The 19,845-nt window shown below is 49.1% G+C and overlaps 1 protein-coding gene across 1 annotated transcript in view; it reads right to left on the bottom strand.

Moving 5' to 3' along the window:
• Window positions 1-11,747, bottom strand: part of Cd99l2 (CD99 molecule like 2) — a 51,171-nt gene extending 39,424 nt beyond the window's left edge. The window contains exons 1-4 of the mRNA XM_010639122.2: window positions 11,722-11,747; window positions 7,030-7,162; window positions 5,255-5,449; window positions 1,703-1,829 (exon numbers count right to left, since the gene is read on the bottom strand). Coding sequence (XP_010637424.1) covers window positions 1,703-1,829; window positions 5,255-5,449; window positions 7,030-7,162; window positions 11,722-11,747 — 481 coding nt within the window. The remainder of the gene's footprint in view (window positions 1-1,702; window positions 1,830-5,254; window positions 5,450-7,029; window positions 7,163-11,721) is intronic.
• Window positions 11,748-19,845: the final 8,098 nt, after the last annotated feature.

The raw sequence follows: 19,845 nt of genomic DNA on the forward strand, positions 1-19,845 counted from the left end.
GATTATTTTAATGTTACATCATTGCCTTTACTCTTTTACTTTCCTTTTTAGTTTTATTTTAGGATTCCCTATTTTTAATGTTCATACAGAGATTTCTTTAACTGAAATACCGAATAGTTTCTTTGGTGTGAAAAACTATAATAGTACACTGGATCCTAATGAGATAATTAATAATGTGAAATAGGAAGTAAAGGGCTAAAGGTATAGGGAAAGTGGGAAGGGTGGGGTAAAGGTAATAAGGGAGAGGAAAAAAAATATGAGAAACTGAAAAAATGGAAATAAAGTGTTTGTAAATGGGGAGGGGAGGAGGGGGTGAAGGGAGGGCAGGGACAGAGGGAAAAATGAGAATCAATACCTATTATGTAAAGGTACAGAATCCCAATGATGAATGTAATTGTATTGTATACCTAGATTGTACCAATAAACTCAATAAAAAGAAAGAAAAAAAAAAGAAGCCCCAAATCCACATGGTCCTCTCAACAGACACAGGAAAATATACTAGCTTTAAAAAACTCTGGGTAGCAAAGGATACAAGAGAATGAAGAGACAGCCCATGAACTGGGAGAAGAGATTTGTAAGTCACACCAAAAATATATAGGGATCTCAGCTTGATGGCAAGAAAACAAATGACTCAATTTTAAAAATGAGCAAAGGGTTAAATTGACATTTCTCAAAAGAAACAATATGGTCAAGAGATAAATGCAAATATCCTCAACATCTCTAATCTTTAGGGAAATGCAAACTAAAACCAACAGTGAGCTCTCATCTTGCATCTGGTGAAGGGCTGTTCTAAATAGGTGCACAACAACAAGTGTTGGTGAGGGTGCACTGAAAAGGGAACCGTGTTATGCTGTCAGCTGAATTGTGCCTTTGCCCAACTACTACAGACATTAGTGTGAAGGTTACTAAGAGAACTAGAAATAGAATTACCACTGCATGCAGCAACATCACTTCTGGAAATATAATCAAAGGAACTGAAATCACAAAGCCAAAAACAAAACAAACCAACAAAAAAACAACTTCCCTTCATCTCTAATGCAATATGATTTACAGTAGCCAAGCCAAGCTGTGGAAGGCTAGCAACCCAGGTGTCCATCAACGGATGTGTGAATAAAGAAACACAAAACACTGCACTGGGGATGTAGCTCAGTGTTAGAGTACTTGTCTGGCCCTGGGTTTTGGAAGAGAGGGAGTGCGGGTAGGCTAAACTGGGCTTGATGGTATAGGCCTATAATCCCACCAATCTGGAAGGCTGAGGCAGGAAGCTCCTAAGTCAAACCCAGCCTGCGCAACTTAATGAGACTCTGTCTCAAGATAAGAAATTTTAAAAAGTGCTCAGTGCAAAGGCCCTGGGCTCAATCCCCAGTACCTTAAAAAATATGTGGTATATATATACAAAATGGTATATTATGGAGCCTTTAGAAAGAAGGAAGTATTGTAATTTGCAACCGCATGGATGGAGCTGAAAGACACTTTGCTAAGTGAAATAAGCTGGGCACAGAGGGTGATGATCTCACTCATATACTCAGAGACACAGACAGGACAAAGGCAGGGACCAGAGGCTGGGGGGATAGGCGAGGGAAGATACTGACTGAAGTCTACACAAGTCCAGCTAGATAAGGCACACATATATTTCACAATCCCTCAAAGAATGTCCCTTTAATGGTCCTACCAAAATGCGAGTTGTTTCGTTAGCACTCACGAGGGAAGCGCACAAATACCTCCTCTTCTCCAAACTGCCAAAGTCTTCGAGCCACAGAGACTGTGAAACCCATAGAGCACGAGGAGCCTGGGGAGCTCTGACTGGAGCTCAATGGACGGGGCTGACCCTAAGACGGAAAGAGACTTTGCATAAAAACCACGGAGATGTGAATACAGTGTGCACTTTGGTTACCTACAGGGTCACAGTATTTTTTCTTTAATCGTGACAAATGTGCCAGGTGAATATGAGATGCTACTAATGGGGAGGCTGGGCGTGGAGCACATGGGAATTCTCGGTGGCTTCACAACGCAAAGAGTAACCATTAAAAATATGAATGATAGGGCGGGTGTGTAGCTCAGTGGTGCCATTGCCTGCCTCGCAAGTGCAAGGCCCTGAGTTCGATCCCCAGTACCGAAAAAAACAAAAAACAATGTATGATATATAATCTCAAAACCAGTGAAAAAAGAAAAGGAAAGGAAAGAAAAACACCAACAACCCAACTCAATCCAACAATAGTCTCCAAAGGGAAAAATAAGAAGACACATGGTAAACAGAAAACATGAAGCTAACAGGAATATGCACGCTCCGTGGAAAATATGTGCGAGACCACACAACACTGGAGGAAACTGCTGTGGCCACTGAGGAAACGACACAGGAGGTTCAGCGGCACTTAGGGGAATCAGGCTGTCCTGTGCATTCCCTGGATTCACGGAAAGACTGCTGTCAGCGGACGCACAGAGCACCAAGAGGCACGGTGTGATGCAGGCAGCTGACTCTGAAAGGGCTCGGGCAAGATCTGGAGAGGGACGAGTGTCGCCAACGCCAGTCCCTGCTGCCAGGCCCCAGCCCAGTCCTGCCTTTGGGAGCGTGAGGCCTGAGTCAGAGGTATCCTAGGAGTGCGCAGTTATTCCAAGCCTTGCCAATTTGAAATCTGCATATTTTGTAACTCAGTCATTCTACTTCTAGGCAACTGTCAGAGAAAAGCAATTAGAACATGCACCCAGAGAGGGTGGGTGCCCTCCAGCGTTGGGAGCCCCAGCCACCCCTAGAATTTGCTGATGTCTCGTGCCACATGTCTTTAGGTAAAAGGCTTAAGAGCAACCATTTTGTAGTATTTATTAATCCCGCAAGGACCTTGAATTCAGTAGACCCAAACCATCTCTGGATAAAGCTACTCAGTCTCACGTTAAATTCCAAGCTAGTAAAGACTTCTTTAAACTAGGCATGGTGGTCCAGCACTCAGGAGGCTGAGGCAGGAGGATCACAACTTTGAACCCAGCCTGGGCTACATAGTCAGACTTTGTCTCAAAAAAATAAAGGAAAAGACAAAGATTTCTTCAAAGCCTACAGTTGGGCTGGAATGTAGTTCAGCAGTATAGCGCTTGCCTAGCATACATGAGGCCCTGTGTCTGAGACAGGAATAAATACTTGCACATCTTAAATGGGGTCCCACAGGCTACTCTCCTGCAGCCCTCTGTGCAACTCCCGTCTAAAAAATTCAGTGTTGGACATAGGCGGGAACCCCTCTTGCACTGACACACTTCAGAAAGCGGCTGGTTCTTCCCAGCCTCAGCTCACCGCCCCAATCCCTGTACTTGGAGAGCCAGAATTCAAAGAATCCAGCGGAAAAGTCACCTCCCTCCACTGCGGAGAGCCACAGAGGATTTCTGGTGGGAAAACCGCTTAGCCAGCCGGCATTACCTGTATGCAGGTGTCTGTTTGGACTGAGCTTTGCAGATGTCCCCCAGGATACCCTGTGTGTGGGCCCACGAAGACCTACTGAATAATGGAAGTGCGCTGCCATCCCCAGACGCCTTCGGGGGCCAGGGTCTGTCCTCCTGCAGCTCTCATCCCTTTGGGAGGGAACACAAGCTTGACCTATTGCAACCTGCCTCACCTCGGCGGGGCTAGTAGCAGGGCTGGCGTCTGAAGCTGTGGGTGCATTTTAATGAAGGCTGTGAACGTCCGATCCCTGTGACGAGCGGTACATACACACGGCCATGTCTGCAGCGCCCAGTCACACACATGCGCAGACAGCGATGCTTGGAACCTTCATTATCCCCACAATTTCCCCTGAAACCTGTAGTTATTTACTGGCTTAGCTGCCCAAGACCATGGCTTCGACCCTTAGACCCTAAGGGGTAAACTGCTGAGGTCCTTCACACACCAGATGTTCTACACGTGTATCTGAACAGGTTGTGAAGCTGTAATTTGTCTGTATAATTTAAGATCAAAGTAGAAAACATGTAGATATACTGTATTTGCAAATTTCAATTATTTCTTATTACAATTTATTTACTATGTATTTAGTAAGTAAAACTTTGTTTTGCTAAGAAAAATTAAATTAAATGTAGCTCCTCCATTGTGCTAATTAGGTTTTAAGCTTTCAATAGCCACACGTTTAGGCAGGTGTGATGGTGCATGCCTACCATCCTAGTACTCAGGGCAGAGTCACTGTCACCAGTTTGGGAGGACATCCAGCAGGATGCCATGCCGGGAGCAGGTGCCCCAGTGACACCTGTCTCCTGCTCTCCCTTCTGCTTCTGTGCGTCAAATCCGCTTCCAGGCTTTTGGGAAGAGGGCCCAGGATAAATCCTAAGTAAGTACGTACTCAGCTAAAGTGCTTCAGCATTTAGATGTGAAAACCCTGACCCCTCTGAGGGTGTGAGAATTCTGGGGACGCTGAGGCTGGTAAACCACATTTCCCGTCTGGAAGCTGTGATGCCACTCGCCTGCCTGTCACCTGGGCCGGATGGGCCGGTGCTGCATGTACACACCCCTCCAAGGGGACAAAGCTACTCAGCCAACAGGAAATCGGTAGGTGCAGTGGGCATTGCAGGCCTGGAGTCCCAGCAACTTGGGAAACTGAGGCAGAAGGATTTTCAAGGTGGAGCCCAGTCTGGGCAACTTATCAAGATCCTGTCTCAAAATAAAATACAAAGATACAAAGGGCTGGGGAGGTAGCTCAGCACTGCCTGGGTTCAATCCCTAGTACAAAAACAACAAAAAGAAACAGATTTGGTCAACAGTGACACCACAAACCAACAAAAGAAAAGCCTACTACAAAAGGGACCAGAATGACACCTAACGCCTGGGAAACACAACCATGTCACAAGCTTCCTGACCGTGCAGGTCCAAGGGTGAGATGAACATCAGCCCCAGGGGATGGGGCCTTGGCAGGGGGGAAGGCCCAGCTTGACGGAACCAGAAACGATCCATGGAGTAAGGATTGCCACCAGAGTATGACCAAGATCCCACCTGAGGCAGCTGCTGAGAAAGCCCGCCTCCCCCCCACCCCGCAAGGGGACCCTGGGCTACAGATTTGTTTTGTTTTTTGTGTTTGTTTGTTTGGGTTTTGTTTTTTGGGGGAGGTTTGGGGTTTCTTTGGAAACACAGTCTCACCATGAAGTACAGGGTGGCCTTGAACTCATGGTGATTCTCCTTCCTCAGCCTCCCAAGAACTGGCATGATAGGCACGTACCACCACACCCAACAACTACAATTCCTAGAAGGCTGTAGGTAGGAGAGAGAAATTCACACGGCCTGGCCTACCATGGGGCAAACACGCACGGGCTCCTCTCCCACCTTGAGCACTCTGGAGGCAGAGACGAAGCCCGAATGGTCATTCCATGAGTTCCCAGCTTCCCCCAAGTTTTGGGCCATCTTAACTCCTGGTGCCTGCAGAGTGATGAATGCCGTCCGATACTGCAGGCGCGTGACGAAATGGCTCACCACTTGCTCTGATGGCTAAGTGGCTCCAGCGAGTGGCAGGGGAAAATGAGGATGAGAGGACAGAAGTCAGCATTTTGGGCCATAAGCAAGGGCACTCCATGCAGCAGGCTGCTTGACCTGCAAGTGGCCCATGTGGCTGCCACCGAAAGCGTCGCCTCGTTGATATTGCCATGCACACCTGCAGCACCTACCACAGAGGCTCACAGAGGGATTTGCGAATGCCCTGGAGTGACAGGCAACCTTTCCCGCAGAAGCCAGCTGTGCACCAGCAGCCTCGCTACACCAAAAGAAAGCTGCAGTGGGTGTGAGGGGAATGAAGGCTGCGAACCGGTGTAGGGCTTCTTTCGAGGGTATCGGAAATGTTTTAGAGTTAGATAGCAGTGATGGTTGTACGACATAGGGAGTCTACTAAAAACACTCTGGGAGGCTGAGGCAGGAGGGCTCCAAGTTTGAGCTCAGCCTGGGCAACTTAGCAACTTCTCTAAAATAAGCTACCCAGCGCTTTGCCCAAGGCAACACTGGTCCAATGCGGTTACAGGACAATACATGAGGATGTCAAGAATTGCGACCAGCCTGGCTTCAGAGTGCTCTGCTGGTGGGTGGCAGGGCCCGCTGTCGGGTTGATGTGAGAACAAGGGGTCACCCTTTCTCACACTTGGTGACCCTCAAATGTCAGTTGGCATTATTGCCCTTGGCAGGAAGTAGGATCTACTAGACGGGCTACTAAGGACAGTAGAAGGCCCTCAATTTTGGGTGAGAACAAAGAGCTTCAAAGTGTGGGAGGGATATAAAAAGAATTGAGATGTGGGACACACATGCTCCAGCTCCCCACATGAATGCAATCACTATTTACTACAAACACCACTCATGAAAAGTAGAGAAACAGCTGGGCGTGGTGGCGTACACCTGTCATGCCAGTATTTGGGAGGCTGAGGCAGGAGGATCACTGGGAGTTCAAGGCTACTCTGGGCTACATGGCGAGACCCTACCTCAAAACACACACACACACACACACACGCGCGCGCGTGCGCGCACGCACAGAGATAAATACAAATAAAATATAGAATCCTAGTAGAATTTTCAAAAGCATAGCAGGAACAGAGAGAACAAAGCCATATTCTGGTCTGACCTATCCAGCCAGGCTCTCAAAGAAAAAGCAGCCATTCCTCTTGACACAAGCACCTAACTGACCATCGCCAAAGTCGGAAAGTCAGACAGCTCTCAAGGACCACTGCTTCCAGATGTGGAACTGTCTTTCCAGTTGGGGGTCTGCCCCTTTTATTTTTCCTTTCCCCCCTTTGAGAGCTTTCTGCTCCCTTTTAAGCTGTCAGTGTTAGCTTTTACAACTTGCTGTACTGCACATTTCACCTTTGCCTCATTTCCAACCCCAGAAGCACAAACTGTGAGAAGACTTGTCCTGGCTTCTGATTTGTTTTAGGCACTTTTCACAAGTTGGCCTCTGTGAAAGCACACTATCGTAACTGTCTGCAGTTAGCATGTATATAAAAAGCAGAAGCTTCCTGAACAAGGCAGGAAAGGACAGGAACTAAAGTACCAGCAGGGAAGCGGGGAAGCACAGTACCCACTGAGCTCACGCAAGTGATGACAACTTGGACACGTGTGGGGACATCGTGCAAGTGAAATAAGCCAGGCACAGCGCGGACAGATGCTGCATATGGCAGAATGGGGTTACCAGGGCCTGGCAGCAGGAGACTGAGAGGCTGCTGCCTAAAGGAAACAGAATTTCAGTCATGCTAGATGAAAACAGTGCACCATGTGGACATACTAAACACAACTGTGCACTCACAAATGGTTAGACAGGGCCCATTTCATGTGCTTTTTATTAAATGTTTAAGTTTTTAAACATCATTGGTTTTTTGGCAACGCTCCAATCCAAACCAGGCTCCTAAGCCACACCCCAGCCACCACAGGGCCTATCAACTGTGGACACAGCCCGCCCCAGGGCAGAGCACAGGCATCTGCCACGCTCAGTGCAGAGACCCTCATGGAGGGGCAGGGGCCCAGGCTTAGCAACCTCTCCTCTCCCACAGTTGCTGCAGGTCAGCGTGGAGGCGCACATCTGTCATCCCAGCACTTGGAAGGCTGAGGCGGGAGGATCACTGTATGTCTGACGCCAGCCTGGAATACATAGTGAGGCCCTGCCTCAAAAATTGAAAAAAAAGGAAATCACTAGGTCTTAGTTACATTTACAGTGGTCTGTAGCCATCACATAGGTCACTTTCTAAAACATTTCCATCACCCCAGAAGGAAACCCTGTACACGTGAAGTACTATCCTCAGGCCCTGGCAACCACTCACCTACTTTCTATCCCTATGGATCCGCCTGTCTCGGGCCTTCACACTCCATCTGTAGCACAGCTTGGACCCAAGATCCACCTCGTACAGGGCTGGCCTTGAATTCACAACCCTCCTGCCTCAGCCTTCCCTGAAGCTAGGATGACAGGCTAGGATCCTGGCACCCAGCTGACAGTGTTTTCAACTATCCCAGAGATATCCCTGGTAGACCGCTCTCAACAGTGAAATAAGCAATCAGCAGGCCAATGTGAGAGCTGCCTCCCCCGACCACTGGTCTTCAGAGAGGGCCACTGGGTGCCACCGTCCTTCCAGTCACGGTCACCATGTAAAGATGAGGGCGAGGAATGGGAACGGTCTTTTCTAAGTCATTCTATCATTCCTTTCCTGGATATGAATGACGCAAGAGTGCTGGGTGTCAATGCACAGAACACACTGCGGACTGCCCCATCCTCTGCTGTGCCAGGTCTCTCGGTCACCTGCTGATGGGCTGCTTGAGGGACCGGATGAAGCGGTCTGCAATGCGCAGATGGAACCATTCTGCTGTTGCTCTCTGCTTCCTGGCCGCTTGCGGGCCACCACCACCCACACCAGAATCTTTCCTCCCGCAAGTGTGTTCTCACTGCCGCACAGGGCTCTGTGAGGGTGTAGGAGTCCTGGTGGTCGGGGAGCGGAGCTACAGACACACCCTTCCGGGTCTTGCTCACATCACAGCTTAGCCTTTGGTCCACAGCCAGCTGCTCCAAGGCAGGGGGACAGCCGTACACACCCCGGGGCCGGGACACAGATGAAGCTTGTGCCCAGGAGAGGCAGAGGAACCCTTAGAGCTTCCCTCCGGGCTTGACTGTTGCCACCCACCACTTGTGCTGAGTTCCAGCCCCTCTGGATGTGACTGCCCTTGGAGGGAGGACTTTCCCCAGGCAGTCCAGGTAAAAGGGGCCCTAGGATGGGCCCTAATACAGGGCAGTGAGAGAAGACAAACAGGAAGAAGGCTGTGCAAGAAGGAAGCGCCCTACAGTGACACAGTTGCAGGACAAGGAAGGCCAACATTTCAGAGCTCCAGAAGGAAGGTGTGTGCCCCAATACCTGGCCCAGACTCCAGCCTCCCGGAATGGAAAAGGATCCATTTCCACGGCTCATGGCTTCTTATCCCCAGGCAGCCCCAGGGCACGCCGGCATCCTCGAGGTCAGAACCGAGCCTACACAGGGGTGGCCCCCTGAAGGACACCTGTCACCCTTCTCTCCCTCCCATGCCCCAGATCACATCACGCACTGGGTCTGCTGGGAAGCCTGGGCGCAGACCACCAGGCAGCTCACTGAACCCTCAGCATGCATGTGAGGTGAAGTCGCCCAGCCCTCTTACTCCTTAGAAACACCCAAGTCATCCACCTGAGGGGGACACAACCCAGGGCCGATGCACGCAGCAACATCAGTGAATCCGGGGAAGACAGAGAGGATTCTGGGGGCCGATGCGGATGCCCGCGACCTTGACAGCAGGGACGGTTTCCTAGAGCGCACAGCTGCCAAGCTCATAAATGGCCTCTTTGAACCCATCTATCTAATAAAGCAGATAAAACCAGCAATACAATGTACACCCGTCAGGGAGAGAACAGAAAGGCTATCTAGCACCACCCGGTCAACCTAGCTGACTCTTTTCATGTCGCATTTCCAAAAAGCACAGAATAACACCTATCAAACCATCAGTCAGGCCGGGTGTGGTGTGCGGTCCTATAATAACTGCCACCTGACAGGCTGAGGAAGGAGGACTGCAAGCTCAAACCCAGCCTGAGCAACTTAGCAAGACCCTGACTCAAAATTTTAAAAATGGGCTAGGGATGCAGCTCAGCACAAAGGCTCTGGGCTCAATCTCTAGTACAGAAGAAAAAAGAAGTCAATGGCAGTTGTCCAGAGATGATGTCTACTTTCTTTGTTTTCTAGGAATCTGCTGTATTTACATGTTCAAAAACAATGTAACACACATCACAAAGGTAACACAGCACCCGGTACTCCTGGGATAGATGGACGCTCTCAAGGATTCTCCAACTCCCAGGACCTGTGTGAAACTGTTACCTTACATGGCAAAAGTAGCCACAGAATGTGATTAAGATAAAGGCCTTCAGCAGACATGGTATACAGTCCTATAATCCTAGCACCTGCGAGGCTGAGGCAGGAGTATCCCAACCTGGGATCCTATCTCAAGAAAACCAACCCAACCAAACCAAAGAAAAGGGCCTTGAGATGAAACAATGATCTTGGGTGTCTGGGCAGGCTTAAGGTAACCCCAAGGGTCTCGATTAAGGCAGGGAGGATGAGGGGGCTGAGTCATGTGGCGAGTGAAGGTGCCACAAGCCCAGGACTGCTGGTAGTCTCCAGAGAGCTCCAACGGCATGGAGACGCTGGCCCCACCCCCCAGCACCTGCCACAGTAACACTGTAATTCCAGACCAGCCTGCAGAATAAGAAGGAACACATCTGTGTTGCTTTAAGCCTTGATGTTCATGGCGGCAGCGGGAGCCCACCGGCCCCTTTCCTCTGCCTATGTGTCCATCCGGCCACCATCAAAGGCCCAGAGACAGCAGGGTGCCGCTGCCACCTTTGTTCTGAACAGATTTGCTGTCTTAATCTGGAAATCTCACCAGGTCCTACTCTGCTCTCTTTAATGTCAAGCTTTCAACAAGCGATTACTCTTTCACAAAGAGAGGCAGGGTGTTCTAATTGGGCAAGGTGACTGGCAGGCCTTAATTATGCCCATCACTGCCATGCACGCCCCTGTCACTTGCACAGCGGCCTCCAATTACTGCCCTTGCAGGCCGTTTGTGCAAGGCAAGGGGACAAAACGACAGCAGTCCAGCTACCAGAGAGGGGCTTCAGGGAGGAGTCAGCTCCACCCACGGAAATGACCAGGAACTGAGCACACAGGAATGTGTGTTCAGGGAAGATCAGAGCACCGAGCATGAATTCAGGGGAGACCTGCCTCCCACTTCCATGGGTATCTGGCAGCACTGGCTCATCACCTGGTCAGGAACGTTCTTGTATTGTTTTGATTTGGTTTTGGTTTTTCACGTTTTGAGACTGGGTCTCACTATGTGGTTCAGCCTGGCCTGGAACTCATTATATAGTTCAGGCTGGCCTGGAACTTGCGGCGATCCTCCTACCTCAGCCTCCAGAGTGCTGCCATGACAAGCATGTGCTACCATGCCCAGCAGGACAGAAACATTCTTTCAGGGCTTTTTGGTGTACTTCTACTTGCTGAAGTGAACTCCACTTGGTTTGACCCCACCCCACCAAATCCACATCCAACCAGAACCTGCAGTGTGACCTTATTGGGGAAAAGGTCTCTGCAGATACAATTAAATTAAGATGCAAACCAGCCGGGCATGGTGGCGCACACCTGTAATCCCAACACTCAGGAGGCTGAGGCAGGAGGATCGCTGTGAGCTCAAGACCAGCTTGGGCTACATAGTGAGTTCCAGGTCAGTCTCAACTACATAGTGAGACCCTGCTTCAAAAAACCAAAAACAACAAAAAACAAAAAAAAAGATGCAATCCATACCAGATTAAAGTGGGTCCTAATGCAATGAGCAGTGCCCTCACCAGAGAAATCTGGACACAGCCTCAAGGCAGGGTCCATCTCAGTGACACAAATGCAAGCCCCGGGGCTGAATACTGCCAGCGACTCCGGGGGCCAGGAAGAGGCAGGAGGGTCCTGCCCGAATCTGAGAGTGCACGAGGGAGCATGGCCCTGCCAATGCCTGAATGCTGGCCATGCCCAGCCTCTGGAATTGTGAGAAAATACATTTCCGTCGTTTTATGTCACCCAAATTATGGTACGATCAAGTGCTGAGTAATAACAGGGAATGGTCTTGAGAAATGTGTCACCGGCAACTGGGTCACTGTGCTGTCACAGAGTGCACTTCTGCAAGCCGAGATAGGACAGCCTGCTCCAAGCCTAGGCCGTGTGGCATCAACCACGTACCAAGAGCCCAGCAACAGACCTGGCATGTCGCTAATGCGGTGCACTGCGTGAAGCAGGCTGTGCTAGCACCCTAGGGAGGCAACCCAAGCACACACTACCTGAATCATTCAGGGGTAACAGGAAGCATGGAGCCAGATCTGCGAGTGGGACAGGGATCTAGAGATGGGGAAGAGGTGAAAGAGGAAGGAAGATGAGTCCTGTACAAAGACTGCTCCCTCCAGATAGGGAAGGTAATCATTACATACTGCAATATGTAGACAAAGTCAGAACATGGGGAAAAGGAGTGGGCAGGGCACACTGGGCAGCACTTGGGTGGACTTGGCAGTAGCCCCTGTGACCGGAAGTGGTTGAGAAGGGTGCCCATGGATGCCCACAAACAAGTATCCCTGCTGGAGGGCCGCTGGAAGCCATGAAGCAGATGTGGCAACGTGGAGAGAGACAGAAAACGCGGTCCCGAATCCAGTGGCGGGAATGGCAGAATGCTTTTATAGAACTCACGTTTCGTGTCACACAGGTGCAAGGGTACTCACGGCACTGGGAATGCACACTGAGCAGGGACAGATAGTAAGTTTTATGGTAAGTGTGCTTTATCATAGAGAAAAACTGAAAAAGGGTAAGACCGAGTACACAATGGGGGGAGGGAAATGAATATAAAGCATACTCTTAATATAAAGCATACTCTCCATGGTGACGGCAGGCCAGGACCTAAGAGCAGCTGGCAGGGCACGGCTGAGGTGGCAGACAAGCCCTCAAGGTGGCGACTCTCCCAGTCCCTGGCCTCCCTGCAGACAGCACCCACGCGTTACCTCGAATGGGCAGACATCCCAGCAAGAGCAGATGATGCTGGAGTTTGGGCTCCGGAAATCTGTTTTCAAAGGCCAGCCTGGATGACACAGTGAGACTCCACCTCCAAACAAATACAATCGCTATCAGGAAGGCCTTGGACTCTTGAAGCTGCAGGCCACCGAAAGCACAAGGACCTCTGGTGTCGGGATCCCTAACTGTCCGGTGAATAAGTTCCCAGGTAGGGCATGGGATCCTGGAGCCCAGCAGGAACTCAGAGAAAAGCTAAGGAGACCCCAGGAAAGTGTGGGCTCTAATCACTGATGATGCAGAAAACTGTGTTCTGCACATGCACTGACTGCCCATAATGAAAGCAATGATCATGTTCTGCAAACATGGACTGATGCAACAAAATCTGTTAAGTCAGATGCACAGGTTGACACATCTGTCTTCCGAGCACTGCAGTGAGTTCAAGGCCAGCCTGAACATAGCAAGACCCTGTCCCAAAATAACCCAAAAAACTAGCTATCAATGGTGGATTATTGATGGCGACATAGACACTACACTAATGCAAGATGCCAGTAATGGGGAAGTGAAGGGGAACAGGAACTCTGTAAATGTTCTAAAATTATCTTTTAACTAAGGCGGAGGCTGGAGATACAGTCCAGTGGGGGCAAGAGGATGCGGCTCAGGGCGAAGGAGGTTCTCCCATAGCGCCACCTTCTCAGTGCCAGCCTGCACAAACCATGACACGGCCAGGCCCTGCTGTTACTCACAGCACCTACTGGCCGTACCACCCACATCCGGGCCATCAGAGAGGTGGCCGAGGCAGCTGGCCATCTCGCTCGCTTCCGCCCCACTCATCTGGGGCTATGCCCTCCTCATGCGCGTCACTATGTCCTCTCCAGCAGAGTCCTCCTTTGACAAAGAGCTCTTCCCTAACCCACACAGAGGAAGCCAGCGGTCTCCTGCTTTGAGGCATTTTCTTTAGGAATGATGAGCCCTACGTGCACGCAAGAGCAAATAAATTCCTTGAAACCCTTTCAAATCTGTTTGCCTGTCTGGCCTTTGGCAAGAAGGGGAGGGAAGGAAAGGAAGGACGGCTCACTGCGAAGGTTGTTCTCATTCCCTCCGCTCGTGAGGCATTTGATTTCCTAAGTATTAATCAAAATCACTCTTGATTATAGCAAAAACAACCTCTACTATAATTTTAATGCAATTAGAGCGAGAATATATGGTAATTCTGAGCAATCTTGCTCTTGAGATTAAAGAACAGCCTGCCAGGAAACATGCGAATAAAGCTTTAAGATCAAAATTTGCATAATTAGGTTTCCTGCTCCCCTGCCCACTCCCACCCGAGCTCCTCCGGTTGCAGAAGTTGTGCTGGGGAAGAGACTTAGCAGCCCACAGACTTCACAGCAGCAGGCAGCACCCTGGCCAGGACAGGGGGACAGTGATGGAGTGCGGGCTCTGAGCCACACCTGTAGGAGTGGCACGAAACAGCAGTGAGGCCTCCCAGAAGCGTCAGGGAAGGAGCACACGAGAGGGCACGTTCATAAAAACACTGGATGTGCCAGGTGTGGTGGCACTCGGGAGGCTGAGGCAGGAGGATCACTGTGAGTTCCAGGCCAGCCTGGACCACAAAGCCAGTTCAAGGCCAGCCTGCACTACAAAGTGTGACCCTGACTCAAACAAACAAACAAACAAACAAAAAAAAACCCAAAAAACACTGGACACAGTAGGCAGAGGGAGAGCACAGGCACAACTGAAGAAGTGCTTCCAGAGGGATAAAGGTAGAGGGGCTCGGGGCAGAAAGACCCCAACACTGGATCAGATACAGGGAGTGCACGTACAACGCAGGGCAGCTACTTCTTAGGAAGAGCACAGACTCTCACGCCACAGAAACCTCATGTACCAACATCCACAGCTGCCTGACCAGAAATAGCCCTAAACTGAGAAGGTCCCAGATGTCCGGCGGAGCAAAGCTGTGGGAGAGTCGGGTCACTGACTGCTGGGAGGGCTGGGGTGATAACGTGTTCATCAGAGCTATTCAGCCTAATGATCCTAGTCTCTTGGCATTTTACTGTAGGAAAACTATACCTCCATACAAGAATATTTTAAAACTATACCAGAAGCCAGATCTGGTAGTGCAAACCTGTAATCCCAGCACTCTAGGAGGCTGCGGCAGGAGGATCATAAGTTCAAGCCCAGCCTGAGCAACTTAGCGACTTAAGAGAGACCCCATCTTGAACAAAATATTTTAAAAGGGCTGGGGATATCACCTAGTGTGCAAATCGATCAATCAATATACACACTTGAACTGGGTAAACAAGAATTTTAACACACTACTGACCATTACTGAAGATCCTAACATCTGAGCATTTTCCTGTGTAAACCAGTCTTCAGGGGGAACCAAAACCTTAATATTGCATTTTATATCTTAATAAAGCTTTCCTTCTTTGAGTAATTAAAAAAAATAAGGAGGGAGGGTGCGGTGGTGCACATATGACATCCTAGCACTGGGGAGGCTGAGGCAGGAAGGTGACTGCAAGTTCAAGGCCAGCCTGGGATACGCATGAGTTCAGGCCAGCGTGGTCTATATAGCAAGAGCCTGTGTCAAAGCCAGCCCCCCAAACAGTTAAGACCTCTACTAGATAGAAGAGAAGGAGAAAACAAACATGAGTGAAGAGAGGAAAGGCATGAACAAGTGAAAAGACGCACGCAGAAGAGGACGCAACATCACCCAGCTGTGGATTCTCCCTAAGGGAGATTCTTCCAGGCACAGTCTCTTGCTGAACCAGAGAGATGGGCCGCAGAGGGGAACCAGGAGGGTAGCTGCAGAGCTGCTCCTCTGTCTACAAGGAACCTGGAAGCCTTCTCTCAGAAGGGACCGAAAGCTGAGCATGGTGACCACCTATCAGCCCAGTGCTCAGGAGGCTGAGTCAGGAGGACTGCCGGCAAATTCATGGTGACTAGGTAGCTGGGGGATGAAAAGCAACTACAGCGTGGCTGTTTGATGAAGACTGTCTTTGGGGGCATGATGAAAGTTTTTAAACTGTTGAAACCTTTTAATCTGCTAAATGCATCTGAATCATAAACTTAAAATGATGAATATAGTGCATGGGAATTATGTTTCAGTTTGTTTAAAGCCATGAATAAAAGAAAACTGTATTTCAAGACCCTGCATTCAGCCAGATGTGGTGGTGTACAGCTGTCAGCCCAGCACTCAAAGAGGCTGAAGCAGGAGGATCACAAGTTGTAGCCCAGCCTGGGCAACTGAGTGACTTAGTGGGACTCGGTCTCAATCAACTGATGGATCCATCGATAGAGCTGGGGATGTAGCTCAGTGTGACGGCACTGGGTTCCATCCCCAGTGTTACAAAAAGAGAAAGAAACAAAGAGAAAAAAGATTAAGGCCACAAGTATGAAACAAGGTGTCCCCCAGGGAGCCCATTTGCAGGAGCCCAGGGAGCTTTCCTCAAAGCCGATCCTGCAGTAAATGCGCTTCATGGGTTCTACAGCCAGCAAGCCAGCGTGGGACAACTTAGTCACCAGGCACAGGGTACTAGGAGTGACACACGGGTGAGAAAAAGAAGTTTTTTTGTTTTTTTTTTTGAGAGTTTCACTATGTAGCTCAGGGTGGCCTCGAGCTGACAGCAGTCCTCTTGCCTCAGCCTCCCAAGTGGTGGGATGACAGGCGTGCGCCACTGGGCCTGGCTCAAACGAGCCTTCTTCATTTCAGAGGCTCACAAAGGGAAGGACCAGAGAAGGAGCTGCTGCTCCTGGCAGGTGGGTGAGCGGCTGTCCCCTGGCACCATCCACCTGTAGGGGGCGCAGGGGAAGCGTGCTTGCAGGACACATGTAAACTGCCCTCTGGCCCCTGGCTGGATCCCGTTGCCAAGCAAGACGCCTGGAGTACTTGGTCCCACAGTTCCAGGCAGGCCCTCCTCTAGCTCACATCCTGTCTCCCTTCACTGGTCTGTCCGTATCTCCCACTGGTTCCTGTGATTTCAGCTCTTACAGCTCCCTCCCCCCACAATCCTGCACCTCCACATTCTGCTGTGAGCCACCAGAGCTCTTGCAGTGTCTAACCCAATCCCTCTCCCAGGGCTTCCTCTGTTCTGAAGCTCCTCGGGTTTCCCAGTGACATGTACTGAAGCTGGGCATGGTGGCACACACCAGAATCTCAGCTACTCAGGAGGCTGAGGCAAGAGGATGCCAAGTTTGACCTCAGCTCAGGCAAGGTAGCAGGACTCTGTCTCAAGATAAACCCTACAGCCCAGCATGGTGGCGCACGCCCGTAATCCCAGCACTCGGGAGGCTGAGGCAGGAGGATCACTGTGAGTTCGAGACCAGCCTGGACTACACAGTGAGTTCCAGGTCAGTCTCGACTACATAGTGAGACCCTCTCTCAAAAACCAACAAAAGAGCCGGGAGTTTGGCTCAGTGGTTCCGCCATCTGCCTCACATGCGCAAGGGCCTGAGTTCGATCCCTGGTACAAAAAAAATGAAATAAAAGACAAACTCTACAAAAGTCTGGGGATGTAGCTCCACGGTACAGCACTAGCCTCACATGTGTGAAGCCCTGGGTTCAATCCCCAGTACAGCACACATAGGAAATCACTAAGATAATTAGGTGCTGACACAAAGCCACACAAGGAAACAACCAACGGTGAAGAGACAACCCATGGAGTGGGAAAAATGTTGTCAGCTAGTCCTCAAAGGATTAGTATTAGAATATATAGAAAACTAAAAAATATGACACCCCTCCAAATTTAAAGACCCAATCAAAATATGGGCAACGGAAAGGAATGGAGTCTTCTCAGAAGAAGTACAAATGGCCAACAAATACATTTTAAAGAGACCCAACACCACTGGCCATATGAGAAAGGCAAATGAAAACAACACCGAGGTTCCATCTCACTGCAGAAAGAATGGCCGTCATCAAGAAATCAAATAACAGGGCCGGGGATGTAGCTCAGTGGCACCATGTCTGCCCAGCAAGTGCAAGGTCCTGAGTCCCATCCCTGGTACGAAACAAAACCCTAAAACCCTAAAGCTAGAAATCCCACTTGACCCAGCTACTCCCCTTCTAGGTATCTTCCAAAAGAGTCAAGGCATCATTTTACAGCGATCCACGTGTACAGCAGCACCGCTCCTAACAGTTAAGTCGTGGAAGTGGCCTACATTTCCATCAACAAATGAACGCACGAAGGGAATGTACTTTCACGCAGGAAAATGAGCGCACATGGAGACCATAATGTGAACGCGAGCTAAATCACACACAAATAAAAAGCAAAAGTGCTACCGACCGTAGGGCAGCAAACACGGGATTTCACGAAGAGATACAGGTTCTCTGAAAGGTGGGAGCAGGTTCGGCGATAACAGTCAGACAAAAGCACTCAACACCGAGGTGAAGTTTGCAAATGCTGCTGCAAAATTTATTTTTCAAAGAGCTTCCTTTATACAGATTTCTATTTCCTTATAGCAAGTCAGGGGCAATGAGCTGATCTCTCTAGGCATCTATTTCCGCTTGCTGAGTTGGCGCCTGCCAAATACATCATTATAGAATACATTGTGAAAAGTTAGCAGGAGTTTAAGCTTTCTTTCCATCTTAGCTGATAATATGCCAGTGGCCATTTTTTCCCCAATGAATCATTGTTTCTCAGATGTTTGACAATATGTGGTAATTCTGATGAAGTATCAGTAACGTCTGTAACATTACATGCTATTTTCCTGAGAACTATTTCCTTAAAAGAAATATTCCCCTCAAATGCACCTTCTGTTCAGTTATTATTTGACTGAGAAGGCTGTGTCCAAACAGTGACATTCTTATCCTCCATATCTTTGGGTACATCTAATCCTTCTCCTTCTTGAAAACCACTAGGCATTTTCAAAAAACACAAACACACAGAGATCAATAGAAAATAAATCAAAATTGTAACAGAACCCATTGTCCCCAAGCTGCAGGCGAAGAAACCAACGATTCCTTCTTTGGCTGACTTTTAATGCGGTGCATGCCAAGGACCTCCAGGAGGCTTGACCCCGAGGGGACGATACCTCAGATCCAGTTTCTGCCAGGTGGTCGGCATTGTCACGCAGATTCCACTGGAGTGGTCGTGGCACAAAAGAAAAGAGATAACAGGAAAAAAAGGAGAGTTTCCTAGAGGAGTTCTCGGTTATTAATCAAAGCGCTGTGGTTTTACGTCTGCATTTTGTGATGTTTTTCAAAGTGTAATGTTTTAAATCTCACTAACCAGGATTCTCTCCATTCATGATATCCTTTGTATTTTTATCAAGTAAATAAACCCACAGATGCGAAAAAACTAATATAAAACTCCAACTCCCTACAAATTCCCTAGAAAAGCAATTTTCAAACTTTTTGGCTTTAGGACTCTTATACAAAAATTATTGAGGGCTGCAAAGAGCTTTTGCATTGTAGGCTCTATCTACTGATATTTATCATATTAGAAATTAAAGCTGGGGGGCTGGGGATTTAGCTCAGTGGTTCTGCTACCTGTTTCATAAGCACAAGGTCCGGAGTTCGATCCCCGGTACCAAAAAAAAAGAAAAGAAATTAAAGCTGAGGATGGTGGCACACACCTGTCATCCCAGAACTTGGGAGGCTGAGGCATGAGGATCACCATGAGTTTGAAGTCAGCCTGGATTACACAGTGAGACCATGTCTCAAAACCAAAGTGGGGGCAGGGTGTGGTGGCGTGTGCCTGTCATCCTGGCACTCAGGAGGCTGAGGCAGGAGGATCCCTTTGAGTTCGAGGCCAGCCTGGGCTACACAGTGAGTTCAAGGCCAGCCTGAACTACATAGCAAGACTCTGTCTCAAAAAAACAAAACAAAACAAAAACAAAAACAAAGCACCAAAGGGGATTTTTTTAAAAAAAGAGGCAAAACTACAGTATCTTGGGCTACATACAAACTTTTATATTTGGGGTTTTTTTGTGTTTGTTCATTTGGTACAGGGGATTGAACTCAGGACCTTGCAGTTATAAGGCAGGTACAGTGCTACTGAACTAAATCCCTGGCCCCAAATCTTCTACATTTGGGTAAAGCAAAACATGACTACACAGGGGCCGGGGATTTAGCTCAGTGGTTCTGCCGCCTACCTTGCAAGCACAAGAACCCGAGTTCGATCCCCGGTACCCCCCCAAAAAAAATTGACTACACAGAAACCAGGGTAGTGGATACTTCTGGTGGAGGGCAACTGCTGTGATCAAGATGAGACCTCTGCTGGTTGGGGCTGACACCGGCTTTCACTTGACTGATTCTTCACTGCACTGAACACAGGGCCTTGAATATTACTGTGCATCTGTATTTGGCAGTAA

The sequence above is a fragment of the Fukomys damarensis genome, unplaced genomic scaffold, assembly GCF_012274545.1.
Source record: "Fukomys damarensis isolate Sample0158 unplaced genomic scaffold, DMR_v1.0_HiC HiC_scaffold_39, whole genome shotgun sequence".
NCBI classification, from domain to species: Eukaryota; Metazoa; Chordata; class Mammalia; order Rodentia; family Bathyergidae; genus Fukomys; species Fukomys damarensis.